This window comes from Carcharodon carcharias, chromosome 2 (genome assembly GCF_017639515.1).
Source record: "Carcharodon carcharias isolate sCarCar2 chromosome 2, sCarCar2.pri, whole genome shotgun sequence".
NCBI lineage: Eukaryota > Metazoa > Chordata > Chondrichthyes > Lamniformes > Lamnidae > Carcharodon > Carcharodon carcharias.
The window spans coordinates 204,570,351-204,591,415 of record NC_054468.1 but is presented as its reverse complement, the minus strand read 5'-3'; the positions used below and the strand labels follow the sequence as shown (position 1 = coordinate 204,591,415).

At 44.6% G+C, this 21,065-nt stretch overlaps 1 protein-coding gene across 1 annotated transcript in view; it reads right to left on the bottom strand.

Moving 5' to 3' along the window:
- Window positions 1–21,065, bottom strand: part of prepl (prolyl endopeptidase like) — an 83,177-nt gene that overhangs the window by 10,556 nt on the left and 51,556 nt on the right. Inside the window, exons 8-10 of the mRNA XM_041207221.1 lie at window positions 19,993–20,199; window positions 16,670–16,845; window positions 12,290–12,506 (exon numbers count right to left, since the gene is read on the bottom strand). Of these exons, the coding sequence (XP_041063155.1) occupies window positions 12,290–12,506; window positions 16,670–16,845; window positions 19,993–20,199 (600 nt within the window). The remainder of the gene's footprint in view (window positions 1–12,289; window positions 12,507–16,669; window positions 16,846–19,992; window positions 20,200–21,065) is intronic.

Genomic DNA, 21,065 nt, shown 5'->3' with positions numbered 1-21,065 from the left:
TATATGCTGCGCCAGTATACCTTCTTATACACTAAGAATTTCGCGTAATTGCTTAGATGTGAAAGTGATAAATTCCCCAGGGCTAACCTCTCTTGCTGTGATTAGTGACAAGGAAAAGGAAAAGCAGATGTACACTCATCGGCCAGGACTTTCTGCTCCCAATCAGGGCAGGCATCATGGCGGGCATGAGAGCTAAATCTTGTGAGAAGGCCCAAAACCAGCTTTATGACAACGTAAAATGAGGAAGCAAATGTGCGCTTCAGCTGTCAATGGCAGGCTGCGTTTCCCATCGCCGAGCGACGCGGACATCATGAGCATAAATCAGCAGCTCATTATGACGCCTGCTCGCCGGAATCATCCCTCCAAGCTGGATTAAGAACCCATGTCCACCTGCAATTAGAATAACGTATTTCGCAACAGGATTTAAACACCGTGCATCTGCACTTCGCTCCTGGCCCCAAGGTGAGTTCGCATACCTTGCCTCGCGCAGCGCTCATGAGGGTCAGTGTCAGGCTTCACTGCATTGTTTTCAGGGAGCCTCAAAGCAAGTCTCTACAGGTACCACAGTAAGGTGAATGCAGTGGTGGCTTTTACTATGCTGCAGGGCAAGGACTCCGCTGGGGAAGTGGCCAGACAGGAGTGAGGGAAGGGAAGGGGCTGCAGAACAAGGACTCCATTGGGAGAATGAGTCGGGAAGGTTGCACATGACTGGGGGGGTGGGGCGGGCACTAAAGGGCCACCCAACTGTACTGATAGTTTCAAAATGAGGACACAGGCACAGCAGAGACAGGTTCGCAGCTGTTCAATTGACATGCAGGGAGTCAGAAAAGTGAAGCAATAATACTCATTCATGCAACATTGATCCCTCAAAGTGGCAATGATTGTTCCCCTAGTTTTAACTTCATTCACAGCCTTCAAATTCACCAGTGTATTATGGAACTGCAGAACTACTGGGCGACTGGACAAGCTTTTGAACCTCCTTGGAAATGTGGCCATTCACCACTCATTGAGGAGAAATTAATCTCATGTAGTCACTGAACATTCACCCTCATGTTTAGTCCAAACAGCGCACTCTTGGAGTGCAGGGTAATGATGATCCCAGTGCCTGGACAGAAAGCAGAACATCCATTATTGTGGCTGAAGCTGCCAGTTGATCATGTAGGCTGGTGGGGGATGGTGTGGTTTGTGGTGAATGTTCATGTACGGCCCATAAGGGCATCATTTCAGGGGCCAGTACTCTCTGGATGCATGAAAAGGCCTCGAGCACAAAATCACAGACAGAAAGAGGACCCTTGGCAACAAATGCTGGCTCTTGCGTGGTTCTCATTGATACTGCACTGAGGAGACCATCAGGAAGATGGAGCCTGGTGCTATCGATGCCTGCATTATTGCTTATAGGCAGGAGAGAAGAATGAGAAGGCGGAAATGGAGAGACCTGACCCACCAAAGGGAGGAGCAGAACTCTAAAGGCTAAAGGGCAGCAGGTTCTCTTCCGGACGCAGAGCATGATCCTCAGAGAGCCGTAATGCGTAGGCTCCTTCCTAGACCCTGGGTGTACAGACGTCGCATTTGTTATCTGAAGATGAGCGAGATCCAGTTTTGTAGACGCCTCCACATGCCAAGGGATCTGGTGGCTCACATTTGCCACATTCTGCAGGATTTGGCACCACGGGGACTTGGAAAGCATCCATTGCCAGTGGCTGTGAAAGTAACCGTCGCACTCAACTTTTACAGCTGTATCTCCTTCCAGGGGTCCACTGGGAACCTCTGTGGCATCTCCCAAGCATCTACCCACAAATGCATCCAGGATGTCACAGAGGCCCTTTTTGCAAAGGCCCACAATTTTGTCAACATCAACAGAGATCAAGCAAGTCAGGATGCCAGAGCACTGGGCTTTGCAGAGCTTTCTGGTTTCCCACAGGTGCAAGGTGCTATCGACTGCATTCCTGTGGCTATAAAAGCTCCCTGGCAACATGCAGTCTAGTACGTCAACCGAACGTCAACCGGAAAGGCTACCACTCACTCAATGCGCAGCTGGTGTGCGATCATAATTAACTTATCATGCAGGTGTGCACCAAATTCCCAGGTAGTGTTCATGACTCGTAAGTATCCTGAGTAGATCTCAGGTTGCTGACATCTTCGAGGGACCACACACAAGACGTAGGGTTGGCTCACTGGGGCCAAGGATTACCTGCAAAGGGTATGGCTGATGAAGCCCATGCGGCAGCCTCAGACTCCTACAGAGAAAGTACAATAAGGGTCATGCCGCAACCTGGACATTGGTGGAACACACAATAGGGATCCTGAAAATGCGATTTCGATGCCTGAACAGATCTGGCAGAGTGCTCCAGTACACTCCCCAGAGGGTCTCACGCATCATCATGGCTTGCTGTACACTACACAACCTGGTGCTACAAAGGGGGGAAGTCTTGACAAATGACGAGATGGAGGAGCTGCACATCTCTTCCGATGAGGAGGGCCTCAAAGGAGATGAGGTCTTGGAAGCTGAGGTTGCAGGTGAAGAGGAGATTGCATAGGGCAGACGAGGCAGGCGTGCTTGTGAGGCCTTCATTGCCAGCAGATTTCAGGAGGAGGATGATGAGATGCACAGAGGATCCTCCTGGACAACTCTCCTCCATCATGGGCCAGCATGACCACCAGCATAGCTGGTTCATAGGGTTCACCCATGAACTTCCAGATGACAGTGCATCGTTGCACAGAACGCTCACATAGCCCTGATGCTGTGAAGGATGAGCAAGCCTCAAGGGCATGTGTCTGTGTTGAGGTGAGGTGCTACCTGGAGAAGGGTTTTCTGGCATCAGATATCACAAAGTATTGCCTCTTCATACGTCCATCCAGCATCCCAGTCACAACAGCACCCTATAAGACGCAGGGGCACTTGCACGACTCCCAGTGGCCTAGTGCCTATATGACTTAAATCTGGCAAGGCTCCTCATGGAGATCCATTGGAACCAATGCAGTCACACATGAAATGTTACATCGATAGTGACACAGAAACGTAACACTTGGGACAAGGCAGCTAATGAAATATTGCTGTTGTGACTGCACTTAACGATGACTCAGCCAGCTGTGATACACTCTCCGAAATGACAATGACATCCGGCAGTTAAAGTTAGGAATCCTGTTTCTCCTAACCCTACTATGGAGGCGGAGCATCTGAGCATACAAGGTCAGACACTTGGCTGCCTGATAGTGAGATGCCTCCTCTTATACACAACCAGTGTGCCTTGATGACCAGCTCTGGCCCTGGTGAAGTCCAACATGATCAGAGAACATGAAGCCCTCAAGGGCACGTGTCATTGCTAATGAGGAGCACCATTCTGCTTCATCACATACTCACTCCAATCCCTTTGCACCCTTCAACCTAGACTGAAGCAACAATGTGCAATTCCAGAGCATGCTTAAAGATGGTTTTGACCTCCAGAAATCACCATTTGGAAGTAGCATCAGTAAATTCTTGGAGTGTCAAGGTGATGGGACACACAGAGCTGTCTACCAAATTTGTGACCAGACCCTTCTACCCATAATGGTCACAACTACAGGGTGAGAAATGCTTAAGGTTGAATGTCTCAGCGCCTGCACACAAATGTGCTATTGCTTCATCACCTCGAGGTGGCTGAGGTTTTTTGCTGAGCAGTGCAGATTCACACTGGGCATGTTGGAAACCTGTTTGGATGAAGGCAGCCACATAAGCTCTGTGTATAGGCTCACTTCATTATAATCCCTCCAAGAGACAGAGGGAACATGGAGTTGGACAGTGCATGAGCCTTCTCCATGTGTGAGCACATCTCTCCTTAAACACCACACCTTCACCTGTCAAGAATGCAGACGAGATAGGGGCACACCCCTGCCTCACTCATTCAGTGCCAACAATGCACACGAGGCGCGGGAACAAGATTTGTTCCACAAGCATACTTAACAGGAAGATGCAGGCATTACTGATATGGTACATTATGTTGAAATGGGACACTCACTGTGGTGAGATGGTAGTATAGTGCACAGAAGAGTGGCCCAGGATAGAGACAATTGGCATAAATGAGTACAGGAACCAAGGTACCACACATGATTGACATAGCTCATCATAAGGAGGAATAGACAAGAGGAGATATGAAATAATTGTGAGTCTATTTACATTTGTGAACATTATTTACATGTGGTTAACACCTGTGCCAACGTTGTACAACTACATCTTCTGCACTTTCCTTACCTTGTCTTGGTGCTCCCTTAACATCTACAGCAGAGGCGGAGATAGCCTGCTGACTGCCACACCCTGTTATCTGTGATGACTTTGGAGTGTGTCCTCTGGAAGGTCAAGACCTGTTAGGCCCTGGCTGCTTTGGGTGTCCTGCTGTGGACCAGGTGCACCCTCCTTGGCTTGTTGGAGCTGATGGGTTCACTGCAAGGATCGGCTGGACGTTCCCGGAGTCACATGGATGGATGACCCTGAGATATCCAGCTGCTGGACCTCCTCCCTGTGGGTGGCCAAGAACCGCTGGCTGACTCCTTGAGGAGAAGGGGCAGCCTGAGTGAGATCAAGATGCCCTGCAGCGCTCTCGCGTGGACACCGATAAGTGCCACCAATGGTTACAGTGATGGAGTGCAGCTCCTGCAACAGTGCAAGGCCAATGTTTTTTTTTATTCATTCACAGGATGTGGGCTTCGCTGGCTGGGCCAGCATTTATTGCCCATCCCTAGTTGCTCTTGAGAACGTAGTGGTGAGCTGCCTTCTTAAACCACTGCAGTCCATGTGGTTGTTGGTACACCCACAGTGCTATTATGAAGCGGGTTCCAGGATTTTGACCCAGTGACAGTGAAGGAACAGTGATATATTTCTAAGTCAGAATGGTGAGTGACTCGGAGGGGAACTTCCAGGTGGTGGAGTTCCCATCTATCTGCTGTCCTTGTCCTCCTAGATGGTACTGGTCGTGGGTTTGGAAGGTGCTGTTGAAGGAGCCTTTGTGAATTCCTGCAACATTGTCCTGGACCAAGGTCTCCACGGCGGGTGCCAATTTGCTAGTGTTGACCTTGGTGCATTGGCTTGCCAGTGCTATCACCTGAGACTGAAGGCAGACACTGTACATTGCAATGTGAGGAGTGCAGGAGATATCACTTCCTGATGTCCCTGTGCTTGTCTTTGCAGCTTCAACAACTTATTTAGGACCGAGTCAGGAGGCTCGTCATCGGATTCAAACTCAGCAGAATCATGGCCTCTAGCAGTCCTCCGAGTGCCGGCAACCTCTGATGTCCCTGCCTCCACCTGCTGTGGAACAGATGGTGCACTGTGTTCACCAGACTGTGATCGAGGCTACTCTAGAGCTAGGTCCCACCGAGGTTTGCGCCCTGAGCTGGCGGAGGGTGTGGGTGAGCGCTGTGACGGTCTTCAAAGGTCTTGTCCTCATCCAAGGTGTCATCGGGGCTGGGGTTGAGGACCTAGCTCATGGATGCCCTCGGCAACTTCCCAGAGGTGACTATTAAAGAAAGGAGAGACAATTAGTGCATGGCAGGTGACTCCGAAACAGGAGAAATCACTCACAGTATGGTCATCTGATGGGTGTTGCAGTGCAGGATCCTCATTTGGGTGTGCGCCATCGACCTCACTGTCAGTGCAGGCATAGTCTACATCCTCAGCGACCGGCTCTATGGCTCTATTCTCAAAGTCCATGAGAACCTTGATCCCGGGAACTCCACCCCTTACTGGGAGCCAGCTTGTCCTGCATGAAGATAGATGGAGAGAGTGTGAGCAAGACACATGCGAGGGCAGATGATAAGATGCCTGGCATGTGTTGGTGGCAAGTGGAGCCCTGGACAGGATTAGGACGCAAACTCCAAAGGAGATGAGGCCAGATGGAGATGTGAGGTTGTGTGAGAGTGAGGGGTGATATCCCTTGAGGTGGCAGCGAGTGAGATCCTTGTGAATGTGTGATGGTGTAATGTAAGAGTGTGTGAGTTGAAAGTGATGAGATGGTTGACTTACTCTGGCGGAATGGATGAGATTGTACATCCTCTTGCTGCACTGGGTGGCTCACCTCTTCTGTTGGGCATTTGCACTTACCACCACTGTGACCACCTCCCAAGCTGGATTGATCACCTTGGTGGAAGGTCTGCAGCTGAAGCAGAGGTAGAGGACATTGCGGTGGGCTTCGACTGCATTCAACAGGCGCTTCATTGAGTCGTCACTGAATTTGGGCACAGCATGCTTTCTGCCTTTGGGAGCCATGTCTTCACTAGAGCTGCTGCAGCGAGTGTGAACGCTGTGCAGGGGCACCATTTAAATATGGCGTACGGAGTTAAGGAGAACTAAGGTAACGGCGGGGCGGGCTAATTGATGCTGCCCACCTGTGGGACAGCACGTTCCCCATTGATGAATAATTAATCAGCTGCAGTGCGAAGGATTCACTGCAAAAAGCTGCCACTGCGGCCAATGGGTGGAACGCCGTTTTCCCCGCCTGCTAACGGACTTTGCACAATTCAGGGAAATTCCCGTCCATCCTTTCTGCTGCATCAACTGACCAATCTCCAATGTTTCTCCTTCAGAATGTGACCAACCATATCTCCAATATTTCAGTCATGCAGCTGAGAACGAATGGCTTAAGACTCTATAAGACTTTATTCTTGTAGTCATCCAAAGGCTTTAAGAAAAACTATTGAGAGCCTTCTGATAGGCTGAACTTCACCTACTGTTCCATTTATACAGCCTGAACCAATGGGAAGCAGCATGAATTGTTTCTGTAATCTATTTTAATTGGTGGACTGAGGACTTCATTCTATTTAAGGAAGTTGTCAACATAAGCTGAAGCAATGTTGTAATATGAAATAGTTTTGACCATTATACAGCATTCTCCTGGACACTTAGTTATCTCAGTGGAGTACCTTTATTACAGCAGGAATAGAGGCATTTTTGCCCAGTTATGGGTAAAATTGGGAGCTTATTCAGAATAAGAGAGCCAACTGATGGAGAAACAAAGCATTAATTCCACATCTGACTAAATGCTATTTTGGAACATTACTCTGATCATGTTTAATCTTAATCCCAATCAAAGTTGATTGACCCCCTAAATATAAAGGAGCATTAACATGTTCCTGGTTATAGCACTGTGGCTTCAAGGTACAGTGCAATGGCATATTTGTTGTAACATTTGGATCAAACCAGACATTTTTAGCTATTGTACAATTTTTTTTATGTGGGTGATATATACAGTCTTTGACCATGTTTTGTAAATTTATTAATAAAGCTCTGATTAATAATTCCACGGTCCATTCACATGTTATATGTTTACTCAGTGATGCAGATCAAGATGGTTCCCATGTCTAAGTTGGATAGGAATAACAATGCTAAATTTTTCTTTAGCATCTGTAAGTTACAGAAAAAAATTGCTAGTTACCTTCCCTTAGCTGGAAATGTAAGTCCAGGTAAGGACAGGAGTGGCCTCAGTTATAACACGCTACAAATAAAAGACCTGCCAAAATAGTGAGCCAGACTCACAGGAAAGTTACTTCAATGAGGTACAGTTGGACACAATAAAGAAAGAGCTTACAGTTGCATAATGCCTTTAACATCCTCGGAATGTCAAAAATTATAGTAAATTTACACAAAGCAAGGTTTCATAAACACCAATGAGATTTATCCAAGATCTTTGATTTAGGGCTAAATTTTAGTGCAGGCACTGGGACAACTGTCCTGAGCCACAGGATTCTTTTGTGTCCACCTGAACTGGCAGATGGGGCTAGTTTAACATCTCATCTTAAAGAAGGCACTTCTAAAGTCGTAGTGCCTCAGTATTAAACTAACTTGTCAGCCTAGATTTAAGTCCTTGGAGTTATGTCAAACCCACAACTTTTTGATGGATGTCAACTAAGATGACATTACCCATACAGCTGCACCCCTGCTAAATTCAGTCTGTTCAGGGGTGAATGGCATCAGAAAAAATCATTTCCAAAAATAAAACTTCACTTTTGATAGAGGGAATGTTGATTTGATTTTGTAATGTGTAATATAACTAAATATTCAACAAAAATAGTCTATATTCTTAAAATCACAACACTTAAGAAGGGCTTTACTATAAAAAAGCCACAGAACAGTGAATTCCAGCTAAAATCTACCTAAATAATGTACCAAAAATTTACAATGTATGCTTTCAGGAAATTTGCAACACTCTACACCCATCATGGCTAAAAGTGAGATGACACTTCATGACCCCTTCCAGTCTCCAATGCAGCCAGCATGTTGCCTCCATTTGCCCATTCTCATATTCCCCACCTACTTTCAACACTTCTCTGGCTCCGGCAGTTCATCCTTCCCCTTCCCATTTGTTTTCACTGCTACCTTTGATCTGAGGTGTGAATCTGTTCCCTTCTTGTTAGTTTTGGTTACCACTGCTTTGGCTATCATTCCTTACTGAGCCTGCTACCTTGGGTTTCAGCATTGTTTTGTAAATACACTCTCCTCTGCTACATGCCGACTACCCAGGTCTCTTGTACTTCATGCCCCACCTGTGGACCTTGGCTGATTTTATTCTCTCGCTCTTTCCCTAGGCCTGCTGCCTTCTCTTCATCAGTTTCCCACCAATCAGCTAGGAAACCTGTAGTTTGTTTTAATTTAAAGCATGCATCACACTTAGAATGGATTTGCTGATTATACTGGGGGCTAAGAGAAGTACTGGGGGATGGGGAAGGAACAGCAGGAGTAGTAGGGGTAACTGCACAAAGAGGGGATATTAGGAGAAGGTGAAATGAAGGGGTGATGTAAAATTTTGGAAGGGATGTCAGTGAGGAGGAGGGGGGGAGGGAGGACATAAGGTGTGAGTAGGTGTGAATGGAGGGAAAAGGCCATAGAGAGAGAGGATGAGTTGGGTAGGGCTCAAGGAGGAGATGTAGTGCCAGCACTTTTTTTTGCTGTTCACTGATGTCTTGTGGCCCATTTGCCAGTTCAGGTGGACACCATATATCAATCCTAAGCCATTTTGTCATCCTTGCTGGGTCACTCCTATCACTCTGGATCCAAAATTGTTTTTTTAATTCATTCACAGGATGTGGGTTTCGCTGGCTGGGCCAGCATTTTTATTGCCCTTCCCTAGTTGCCCTTGAGAAGATGGTGGTGAGCTGCCTTCTTGAACTGCTGCAGTCCATATGGTGTTCAATGGTACACCCACATTGCTGTTAAAGAGGGAGTTCCAGGATTTTGACCCAGCGACAATGAAGGAACGGTGATATATTTCTATGTTGAGGTGGTGCGTTACTTGGAGGGGAACCAGGTTGGTGTTCCCATATAACTGCGCCCTTGTCCTTCTAGGTGGTAGTGGTTGTGGGTTGGTAAGATGCTGTCTAAGGAGCCTTGGTGAATTCCTGCAGTGCATCTTGTAGATGGTACACACTGCTGCTACTGTGAGTCGGTGGTGGAGGGAGTCAATGTTTATGGATGTGGTGCCAATCAAGTGGGCTGCTTTGTCTTGGACGGTGTCCAGCTTCTTCAGTGTTGTGGGAGTTGCACTCATCCAGGCAGGTGGGGAGTATTCCATTACGCTCCTGACTTGTGCCTTGTAGATGGTGGACAGGCTTTGGGGAATCAGGAAGTGAGTTACTCGTCACACGATTCCTAGCCTCTGACCTGCTCTTGTAGCCACAGTATTTATATGGCTAGTCCAGATCAGTGGTAACCCCCAGGATGTTGATGGTTGAGGATTCAGTGATGGTAATGCCATTGAACATCAAGGGGCAAAGGTTGGATTTTCTCTAGTTGGAGATGGTCATTGCCTGCACTTGTGTGGCATGAATGTTACTTGCCACTTGTCAGCCCCAGCCTGGATATTGTCCAGGTCTTGCTGCATTTGGACATGGACTGCTTTAGTATCTGAGGAGTCACGAATGGTGCTGAACACTGTCTAATCATCAGTGAAAATCCCCACTTCTGACCTTATGATGGAAAGAAGGTCATTGATAAAGCAGCTGAAGATGGTTGGGCCTGGGACATTACCCTGAGGAACTCCTGCAGTGATATCCTGGAGCTGAGATGACTGACCTCCAACAACCACAACCATCTTCCTTTTACTAGGTATGACTCCACCAAGTGGAGAGTTTTCCCCCTGATTCCCATTGACTCCAGTTTTGCTAGGGCACCTTGGTGCTACACTCAGTCAGATGCTACCTTGATGTCAAGGGCAGTCACTCTCACCTCACCTCAGGAGTTCAGCTCTTTTGTCCATGTTTGAACCAAGGCTGTAAGGAGGTCAGGATCTGAGTGGCCCTGGTGGAACCCAAACTGGGCATCAGTGAGCAGGTTATTGCTAAGCAAGTGCCACTTGATAACACTGTTGATGACCCCTTCCATTACTTTACTGATGATCGAGAGTAGACTGATGGGGTGGTAATTGGCTGGGCTGGATTTGTCCGGCTTTTTGAGTACAGGACATACTCGGTCAATTTTCCACATAACTGGGTAGATGCCAGTGTTGTAGCTGCACTGGAACAGCTTGGCTAGGGGCACAGCAAGTTCTGGAGTCCTCAGTACTATTGCCAGAATATTGTCAGGGCCCACAACCTTAGCAGTATCCAATGCCTTCAGTCGTTTCTTGATATTATGTGGAGTGAATTGAATTGGCTGAAGACTGGCATCTGTGATGCTGGAGACCTCCGGAGGAGGCTGAGATGGATCATCCACTTGGCACTTCTGGCTGAAAATTGTCGCGAATGCTTCAGCCTTATCTTTTGCACTGCTGTGCTGGGCTCCTCCATCATTGAGGATGGGGATATTTGTGGAGTCTCCTCCTCCAGTGAGTTGTTTAGTTGTCCACCACCATTAACGACTGGATATGGCAGGACTTCAATGCTTGGATCTGATTCGTTGGTTGTGGGATCATTTAGCTCTGTCTATCACTTGCTGCTTATGCTGTTTGGCACGCAAGTAGTCCTGTGTTATAGCTTCACCAGGTTGACACCTCATTTTTAGTATACCTGGTGCTGCTCCTGGCAGGCCCTCCTGCACTCTTCATCGAACCAAGGTTGATCCCCTGGCTTGATGGTAATGGTAGAGTGGGAGATATGCCAAGCCATGAGGTTACAGATTGTATTTGAGTACAATTTTGTTGCTACTGATGGCCCACAGCGCCTCATGGATGTCCAATCTTGAGTTGCAAAACCTGTTCGAAGTTCTGTCGAAGGGTCATGAGGACTCGAAACGTCAACTCTTTTCTTCTCCGCTGATGCTGCCAGACCTGCTGAGTTTTTCCAGGTAATTCTGTTTCTGTTCGAAATCTTTCCTACTTAGCACGGTAGTCGTGCCACACAACACAATGGAGGGTATCCTCAATGTGAAGGCGGGACTTCGTCTCCACAATGATTATGCGGTGGTCACTCCTACCGCTAATGTCATGGATAGATGTGTCTGTGGCAGGAAGGTTGATAAGGATGAGGTCAAGTATGTTTTTCCCTCTTGTTGGTTCCCTCACCACCTGCCACAGACCCAGTCTATCAGCTATGTCATTTTGCACTTGGCCAGCTCGGTCAGTAGTGGTGCTACCGAGCCACTCTTGGTGGTTGATATTGAAGTCCCCCACCCAGAGTACATTCTGCGCCCTTGCTACCCTCAGTGCTTTCTCCAAGTAATGTTCAACATGGAGAAGCACTGATTCATCAGCTGAGGGAGGGCGGTATGTGGTAATCAGCAGGAGGTTTCCTTGCCCATGTTTGACCTGATGCCATGAGACATCATGGGGTCCAGAGTCGATGTTGAGGACTCCCAGGGCAACTCCGTCCCGAATGTATACTACTATGCCGCCACCTCTGCTGGATCTGTCCTGCTGGTGGGACAGGACATACCCAGGGGTGGTGATAGTGGAGTTTGGGACATTATCTGTAGGGTATGATTCTGTGAAGATGACTATGTATGGCTGTTGCTTGACTAGTCTGTGAGACAGCTCTCCCAATTTTGGCACTAGCCCCCAGATGTTAGATCCCGGTCAGATCCCTCCAATGGGCATCACTGTTGCCTGTTAACTGACCAGAATCAGCACCTCTCACTAATCAAAGAAAAGAGACCGAAGGTAAAATAACAAGAGAAAAAAGAACCTGCAAAGTACAGAGAGACATTGAGAACTACAAAATGGAGTGGGAGCCTCACACATGCAGAATGAAAACATACAACCAACGCAAAGACAATACAGACAAGTGACTTACCTTTAGCAATGTCGCAGAAGACCCACCAGTATTTGATACTAGTTCATTACCTATACAATATTTCTGAAACACATGTAAAAAGAAATATTTTCCAACTTACTCGTAGAACAACAGCTCTGATGGAATCAGGTGATACATTGCACAAGCCTCCTGCTAGGACTCCACCTGCACTGTTTGCTGAGAGAGCAGTTCGCCTTGGGGTTGAATATCCCATTGTGTGCAAGTGAAGCAGACAAGCCTCTAAGTCATCTATGCCTACGCACTTTTTGTCCAATCGACTTGCTTTGTGCCAGCTTAAACCTAACTCTCCGCCTCCTCTGGTGATAAGAATAAAATATATTAAAACAAATCCAACAGCTAAAGCAAACACTGCAGATTATGGAAATCTGAAATTAAAAGAAAACAGAAAATGCTGCGAATACTCAGCAGATCAGGCGGCATCTGCTGAAAGCAAAGCATAATTAACATTTTAGGTTGGTGACCTTTCGTTAGATACTGCCTGACTTGCTGAGCATTACTCACATTTTCTGTTTTTATATTAAAACAAATGTTACATTCAAATCAATACAAAATCCAGGAATGTGACCCTTACTTAATTAAAGTGAAATCGCCAAACATGGTTAGAATTTAAAAAAAGGCCTTCTCGCCAAACTCAATTAAATAATTCAAACCATAAACAAGTTTATCACAAGAAAAAGGATAACACTCCTAGTTTCAGGTTTTAATTTTCTTTCCCCTTTCCATTTTCTAAAGCCGAACATTTAAAAACATGCATTTTCCATCATCAACTGTAAACATATATGTATATATTACCTCTAACATGGAAACATTTCTCAAACTGCTTCACAGAGATATGGAGAACGGCTGACACCAAGCCAAAGAAAACAGGATGACCAAAGTTCCTGAAGGAGGACAGAGTTGGAGAACTTTCAGGAGGAAATTCCAGACAGCGAGATTTAGGATGACTTCCAATGGTAGATGAGGCACAAGAGGCTTAGGCAGAGTAATCGAGAAATTGTGGAGGGATGGGGCTCTGTGGGGTTGTAGGGCTGAAGCTGGTGGGTGATTGTGGACCAAGATGGATCAGTGAGGATTGAGGATTGGAAATAGGGCAGTTGGACCTGGTGTGGGATAGGAAACAACCAAGCAGAATTTTGAATGAGTTGAAGTTTACGGAAGGAGAAAGGGAGACTGGCCAGGAGAGCACTGGGATAGTCGTGTCTGGACGTGACAAAGACATGGATGTGAATTCAGCAGCAGATAAACTGAGGTAGGGGTGGAGGCAGGCTTACGTTATGGGGTTAGAAGTGAGTGAGCTTCATGATGAGACTGGGTCGGAAGCTCAGTTGGGTTGGGGGGGGGAGGTGGTGGTGGAGAGTGGGAGCATGGGGATGGTCAGTAAAGATACCATGATCTCATGGCACTATTTGATGAAAAACATGGGAATTTTGTCTGGCCCACATTTATGCCTCAGCCAATATAAATAAAGTAGATTAGCTGGTCATTCATCTCATTGTTGTATGTGGGATTTTGTGCACAAATTAGCTGTCGTGTTTCCCTATGTTACAACACCAACTGCACTTCAAAAGTACTTAATTGGTCAGAGAGCATTTTTGAACATCCTTAAGTTGTGGAGGGGGTTTTTAATCAAATACTTAGCAGGAGGAAGTTACAGTGCCACCCATGACTAGATATCTGATAAGCAGTCTGAAAGTTGAGGCAGTGAAGGAATTGAGGGGATGGAGATCCAGAGCTGGATATTGCCAGCCCATCTGTGCAACATAGGAAGATACGAACATACGAAGGAGCAGGAGTAGGTCATTAGGCTCCCAAACGTGCTCCGCCATTCAATACGATCATGGCTGATTGGATTGTGACCTCAACTCCACTTTCCTTCCTAACCCCTATACCCATTGACCCCCTTGTCAATCAAGAATCTATCTCACTCAACCTTGCCTCCACCACTCTCTGGGGAAGAGAGTTCCACAGGCTCACAATCCTCTAAGAAAGCATTTCTCCTCACCTGTATCTGGAGGAGGTGCAGAGGAGATTCACCAGGATGTTGCCTGGGATGAAACATCTAAGTTATGAAGAGAGGTTGGATAGACTTGGGTTGTTTTCGTTGGAGCAGAAAAGACTGAGGGGCGACCTGATCGAGGTGTACAAGATTATGAGGGGCATGGTCAGGGTGGATAGGGAGCAGCTGTTCCCCTTAGTTGAAAGGTCAGTCACAAGGGGACACAGGTTCAAGGCGAGGGGCAGGAGGTTTGGGGGGATGTGAGGAAAAACATTTTTACCCAGAGGGTGGTGATGGTCTGGACTGCACTGCCTGGGAGGGTGGTGTAGGCGAGTTGCCTCACATCCTTTAAAAGGTACCTGGATGAGCACTTGGCACATCATAACATTTAAGGATATGGGATTAGGTAGGTAGGTCAGGTGTTTCTCACGTGTTGGTGCAGGCTCAATGGGCCAAAGGGTCTCTTCTGCACTGTGTGATTCTGTATCCCCTAGTTCTAGTCTCTCCCAGAAGGGGAAACATCCCTTCAGCATTCAACCTGTCAAGTCCCCTCAGGATCTTATATGTTTCAATAAGATCACCTCTCCTTCTTGTAAACTCCAATAGATACAGGCCCAATGTGTCCAACATGGGATAACCCCCGAGGATAAGAAGCTGGCCTCATGCCTGTGGATGATGTTGCCAAGGGGAAGCATGTAGAAAAAGAAGAGGAGGGAACCAAGTATGGATTCTTGAGGGACTCTGCAGGAGGCAATGAAGAGGCAATAGAATCCACTGATAGAGAGTACTTTGATGTTGTATTTGGATAGGCAAAAGTGGAATGAGGCAAGGGGTGGAATTTTATGGTCCCGCTGAAGTCAGTGAACTTTTGAATGATTCGCTGCAGTTTATGGCCTCGATCCTGCCATGACAGGGCTGTAAAATCCCTCCCACGGACGAGACAACAGAGGAGAAACGCTGGAAGAAGATAGTGTCAACAACTACGTTGAAAGTTATAGAGAGGTCGCGGAGGGATAAACCACCATAGGCTGGAAAAGTCTGATGGTGCAGACCAGTACAGATATTTCCCCACTTTGCTTGACTCCTACTGGCGACACCTCACTGTTAGCAAGCCAAACTGGAAGTACACTGAGCCAGCTGATCGCAGTTGTGACAATATTGGAGGATTATAATTGGCCTCAGTGCTCCTGTGATTGTGATTCAGTAATCATTGCTAGAAACTGGATGGATGGATGTCAGGTGAATCATACAGAAACACATTCGCTGTTGTGGTCATCTGAATTGAGGGAGGAGAATTTTTATGATTTTTAACCTCTGCCTTCCCAGTGCAAACTGGGTAGCCAGCTATTTAAGATCACTTGGGAAACTTGGACACCCTTGCAGTCTTCCATTTTAGCAGGTGAGAAGGACATACACTGAAAATGGCAGATTGATCTCTACTACTACTTTAACCAGTGCAGCTCGACTACTAATTTAACCAGAGGCTATTGTGACCTTGCAGTCAAGTCAAGCAAGCAAGAAGAATAGTTGGGGAAAGAAATGGCCCGAAAACAGGTAAGTTTAAAAACATTTTATTCATTCACTTTGTGGGGCCAGAAGGATCAGGAGTATCCCCTTATGCCTTCACTGGGTTTCCCCTTACTTAACTGCAAGACCCTCCCAAATCCACTCCTTGTGAGTTACTTGAAGGTTGGGGGCCCAACTCTCTTGCCCTCAACCCCTGCCCAATCCGAGTAAAAATTGGAGATTTGGTGCGTTGTCTATCTGTTGATTAAAAAAATAAAAATCTATCCTGTTTAAACTGTTCACTCCCACGCTAACGACCATTACTCATGAGGTACAATTACTTATTTTTAGATTAAAATGTGAACTACTTTGATGTATGTTGCTCTTAAAAATAAATACAGCTTCATATGTTTATCAGGAGTTGTATGTCACTCTCATTGATTGTAATTGCAACTCTAAATGTTTCTTCAATATTCAGCTTTTACAATGTTACTGAAAATGTCAGTAATAGCATATCACTTTCTGTCCTCAGCATGGGAGCAAAGAGAAAAACAGCAAAATGGAAAATAAGCTGATATGAAAAGAGAAAAGGGGATCAAAACGTTAAACGCAATCCTCTGCTAATGCAAAGCAGCATTATTGTATTTGTAAAAATATTCCTCAGATTTAGCCTTTCAGGCTCAGGAGTCATTCCCTGCCACCACTCCCATCTCCCCCAACCCCTTAAAGATTTGTTGATTAGAAGAATGCAAACATTTTATTTTCTGAGGAATTAAAGTACCAGTTTCAGAACTAGTCTCCACAAATAAAACCAGTCTATCTATGTGACATTAAACATAAAATAAATTACCTTCCTGTAGCCTTAAACCATAAATTGTATTATTAGACAAAACCTTAACTTAAACAGTAGCATAACTTGACAGCTTAAATTGATGAAATGAGGCGTGGAGACAATACCTAACATGGCAATATGCTAAAATCCAGCCATCTTCCAATAGAACCATTTGCTCTGGTTTAAAGTCAACATTCAAATCAATGCCATAAGCTCCATAGACATGGACCAACAAAGGTTTTTTGTTCATTTGATTCAATATCTCTTTGTGAAAAACCGTGATGGGTATCAAAGTACCATCCTGAAAATAAAAACAATAATGTAAATAATTGCTGAAAAGGTTGCATTCGCAAAAATGTTTTTCCCTCACATTACTGTCTCATTAAAATATATATAATAATGATGAATATTCAATGATAATCTGCTTCTACAATTAAACTTACAGTATTAGTCATGTAATGCTACATACTCTTATCTAACCCATCCCCAACATCATGCTCCACAATGCAAGTCTGCTAATATTTATTAGACTGCTTTCAATTCAATTGCTCATATAGCTCAGTATCAATTTTGGCCTGACACTCTGAATTCATCTGTCAGTAACCTAAGTGTGCCCTCTCACTCACTACCTTTATCTTCTCAAGCATTTATTGTTGAATTGTATTAAATTTATTTCTGATGAAGAAGAAGCACAAGTCAATGTGTGCTACCTCATACTTAATAATGCTCAACCTTTTTGCCTTGTGACCATGGTAAAAGCAGCCTGTTTCCTTACATGTACTGTGTATGGGATTATGATCCTAGAGACCGTCAATGTTTAAAGAGAAATCCTAACACTCTGTGATTAACTGACAGAGCTACGCCACAAGATTTCACATTTTTATATAAAGACAAACTTTATTGTATATAAAAAAGAATTAAGCAAAGCAAGCACTATTAAATTAACACTGTAGTTTATAACTACTTAGTTATGAACTCGGCTCTGCTTTTTATTTCTGCTCAAGAGTTCTTTAGGGACCAACCCAAAGGTATGCCACAGGCTCCCAGAATTCACTTTAATTCTTTTTTTACTCATTCATGGCATGTGGGCGTCATTGGCTAAGCCAGCATTTATTGCCCATCCATAACTGCCCTTGAGAAGGTGGTGGTGAGCTGCCTTCTTGAACTGCTGCAGTCCATGTGGTGTAGGTACATCCATAGTGCTGTAAAGGAAAGAGTTCCAGGATTTTGACTCAGCGACAGTGAAGGAACGGCAATATATTTCCAAGTCAGGATGGTAAGTGGCATGGAGGGGAATTTCCAGGTGGTGGTGTTCCCATGTGTCTGCTGCCTTTGTCCTTCTAGATGGTAGTGGTCATGGGTTTGGAAGGTACTGTCTAAGGAGGTTTGGTGAGTTTTTGCAGTGCATCTTGTAGATGGTACATACTGCTGCCACTATGCATCAGAGGGGAAGAGAGTGAATGTTTGTTACTGTTGTTGGAGCTGCATTCATCCAGGCAGCTCCTCAGTGTTCCAGCTACTCTCTGAGGTTAGATTTTATTGGGGTCCTTCTATTAGCTTTTTGGCCAAGCGACTCTCCAACTTTTCTTTAAGACCTCATGATTGTGGATGTCTCTGCTCCTTGTTCTAAATGCTGGAAGATACCCAACTGCCTTCTCACAGCTTTCCAAGTCAATTCTGCTGATTGCTTTCTGCCACAAGGTTCTGCGGGGACCACTGTAGATTTCTCTCTCTAGCTTCAAACTAGGCAAATCTTCCAGCTTATTTCCCCCTCATAAATTCCAAACTGAGCTTGAGCCCCATTTGCATTCCATGTGGTGAATGATAAAGTTAGTATTTTCTCTGCTTAAGTGTAGGCCTGACTAACATTCATCTCTTTTGGCTCTCCCAACACAGTGAGCTGCACTCTACACCAAACCAAAACTGCAACTGCCTGCTTTCTGTGAGCAAATACCCGGATAACTTAAACAAAGAAACTTTCTAACTCCCACAGCCCATCTCCACAACAATGTGGCATGCTTTGGGATGTTCTCAAACGGAAATGTAAACTAATTATTTTACCTTCAACACAAATCTTTGTTCCCATTACCTACATGAATAATTTATATTGCTAACGGAGGTGATTGCCCTTTCCCCAGACTTGCTGGATCCAATCAAAGAACTCTTTTTGTGTACAACCTGGTTTCATCTTCTTTTGAACTGGGGCCTACATGTATAGATTAAATCTCCTGGCTCCATTAAGCTAAGGTAGAAGACCTCCTGTTGTTTATTGCATTCACAGCTCTACCTCCGACCTTGTAAGTTAAACATAGAGGCGCTTTTAACTGTAATATCTCCAAGCTTGTTTGAATTGCATTCACTTGAGATGCATACCAATTTCTTAACCAGAAGTTTCCATTTATCTGATATGTAACACTTTAATTCCTGAAACCAAAAGGTATACTCTAAAACAAATGAATTATGAATTAGATATTTGCAACATGGGATGATGCGCTCATGATTAACAGTTAAGCCCTAATTATGATATGTAGCACTGGAAATATTTGGGGTGTACACCAAATTCTCCTGTCTTTCCAGAAAAGTGGAAAATAGCAGATCAATGCATATAAGCTAAAATTTACTAGGTTGGATTTATTTACAAATTAATTAATACACAGAAATCTAGATACTAAATAGAACATTACTTATAAACAGTAAGGTTGGTTTTGGAACATCAGCCTCTGATGTCACAGTAGTCAACTTATCCATGATTAAAGACATAATATGAACTACACCACAAAACACTGATAAGTAACTCTTGACCTGTAGTCTGGTTTCTGAGATCCTAAGTGTGTTTTTAACTGTATTCGCCCAAGGGAAACCCGTGAGTGGGTGGTTGGAATCTCCCAGGCCACTTACACACCCTAGAGCTGCTGGGAGCTAACTAGCCAAGATTTTAACCTGCTCCACTAAGCAGGCAGCAAGGGCACCTGCCCAAACCACTGAGACTCTTTTATAGAGAAAATGCATGTTGGGTCCTGATAACATCATACAATTTTACACGGAGGCCCAAGTTGGAGATGGCATAACCATCTCCCTGAGAATACTTTTACCTTTAAATATTCATTCTTCAGTTTGGAAGCTTTGTCCATCCCCGGTTACCCTGCTATCTGATGGTTTGCAAGGCTACTTCACAGGACAGTTAAAAGTTAATTAACCATGATGGTTATTGGATTAGGGTCACATATAGGTCAGTCTGAGCAAATTCCTCAAATCTAAAACTAATTCAATTTTTACAACAATCTGCTAGCTTCATAGTCATTTTTTTTACTGATATCATCTTTATATTTTCAAATTAAAAAAAATAAATTCAGAATTCAAATTTTCAAACTGCCAGTTTGAGTGGGATTTGAACTCATGTTCTCTTGGATTATTAGTCCAGTAATATAACTATTATACTACATCTTACCATGCTTGGTGCTTTTAAACGAGTCACTTTATAGTCCCTTGTAATCATCGACTTAGATTCATCTTCTTGAATATAGAGCTCATTATCTTCTATTGAATACAGAAGGCTCACTGGTGGCTGAACTGGAGAGGAAAGCCGAAAGGAAAATTTGTTTGCCTTGCACTTTAGGTTATCCTCAGATTCGACAGCACAGGCCCAAGATGGGAGCTAAGGAAATAAAGGGCATCATTGTTTAAATGCAACTCCCCCTCCCAGAGTAAGTCCTATCATTATGTTATGTAACTGTCGGGAAGAGATATTAATATATATAATGTTATTGGAAATTATTTTTTTAAATAGATGTGTAGTCTGTGTGTGTGTTAATTGGATTAAAGCCAACTTGTCTGGGTGCTTCGATGTATAATAGTTTTGAGATGTAGACAGTAGGTAGAGGGGACACTTACATTTTGCTGAATAGAGCAAGTGTGGGGGTGAACTCTTGCATCTAGCTAGGAGACACCAAGTAATATTTATATTACTCATAAAATTGGTACTATGAAAGGGGTTTTATTGTTAGAAGAGTTGGAGTTAAAAGGGCCTGGTGATACAATGAGAATTTGCATTCAAAAAGGACAGCTAGGTATAACTGAGAGGAGTTTGTGTGTGCAGGTCAGAGGCATGTAACATCAAAGCAGCTATAAGCCTACAACTGTCTGCAAAGGAAAAAAATTGAAAGGAATTTTGAATTTGTAAGGTAAAAATGCTTTGCCTGGTGTCTGGTTAAGTCTATTGGTTAATGTTGCTTTAGCAGAGATTAATTTGGGAATTTGCTAAAAGTTATGATCGTAGTAATTTGTAGCCATGTGTATGTGTTTAGTTTGTTGTAGATCAATAAATGTCTCATTTAGTTTGAAATAAAAACCTCTCGAGAACTGGTGGTCTTTTCCTGAATTTAGAGCTGCAACTCAAAACATATCAATTGAAAATATAGGTTATGACAGTTGTTTAAAGTTTCTCTCTGGGATTTTAAATAACTCAGCCTTTAACAACTGTTGTGTCATAACAGTAACAAATACCAAAATACTTGGAAACCT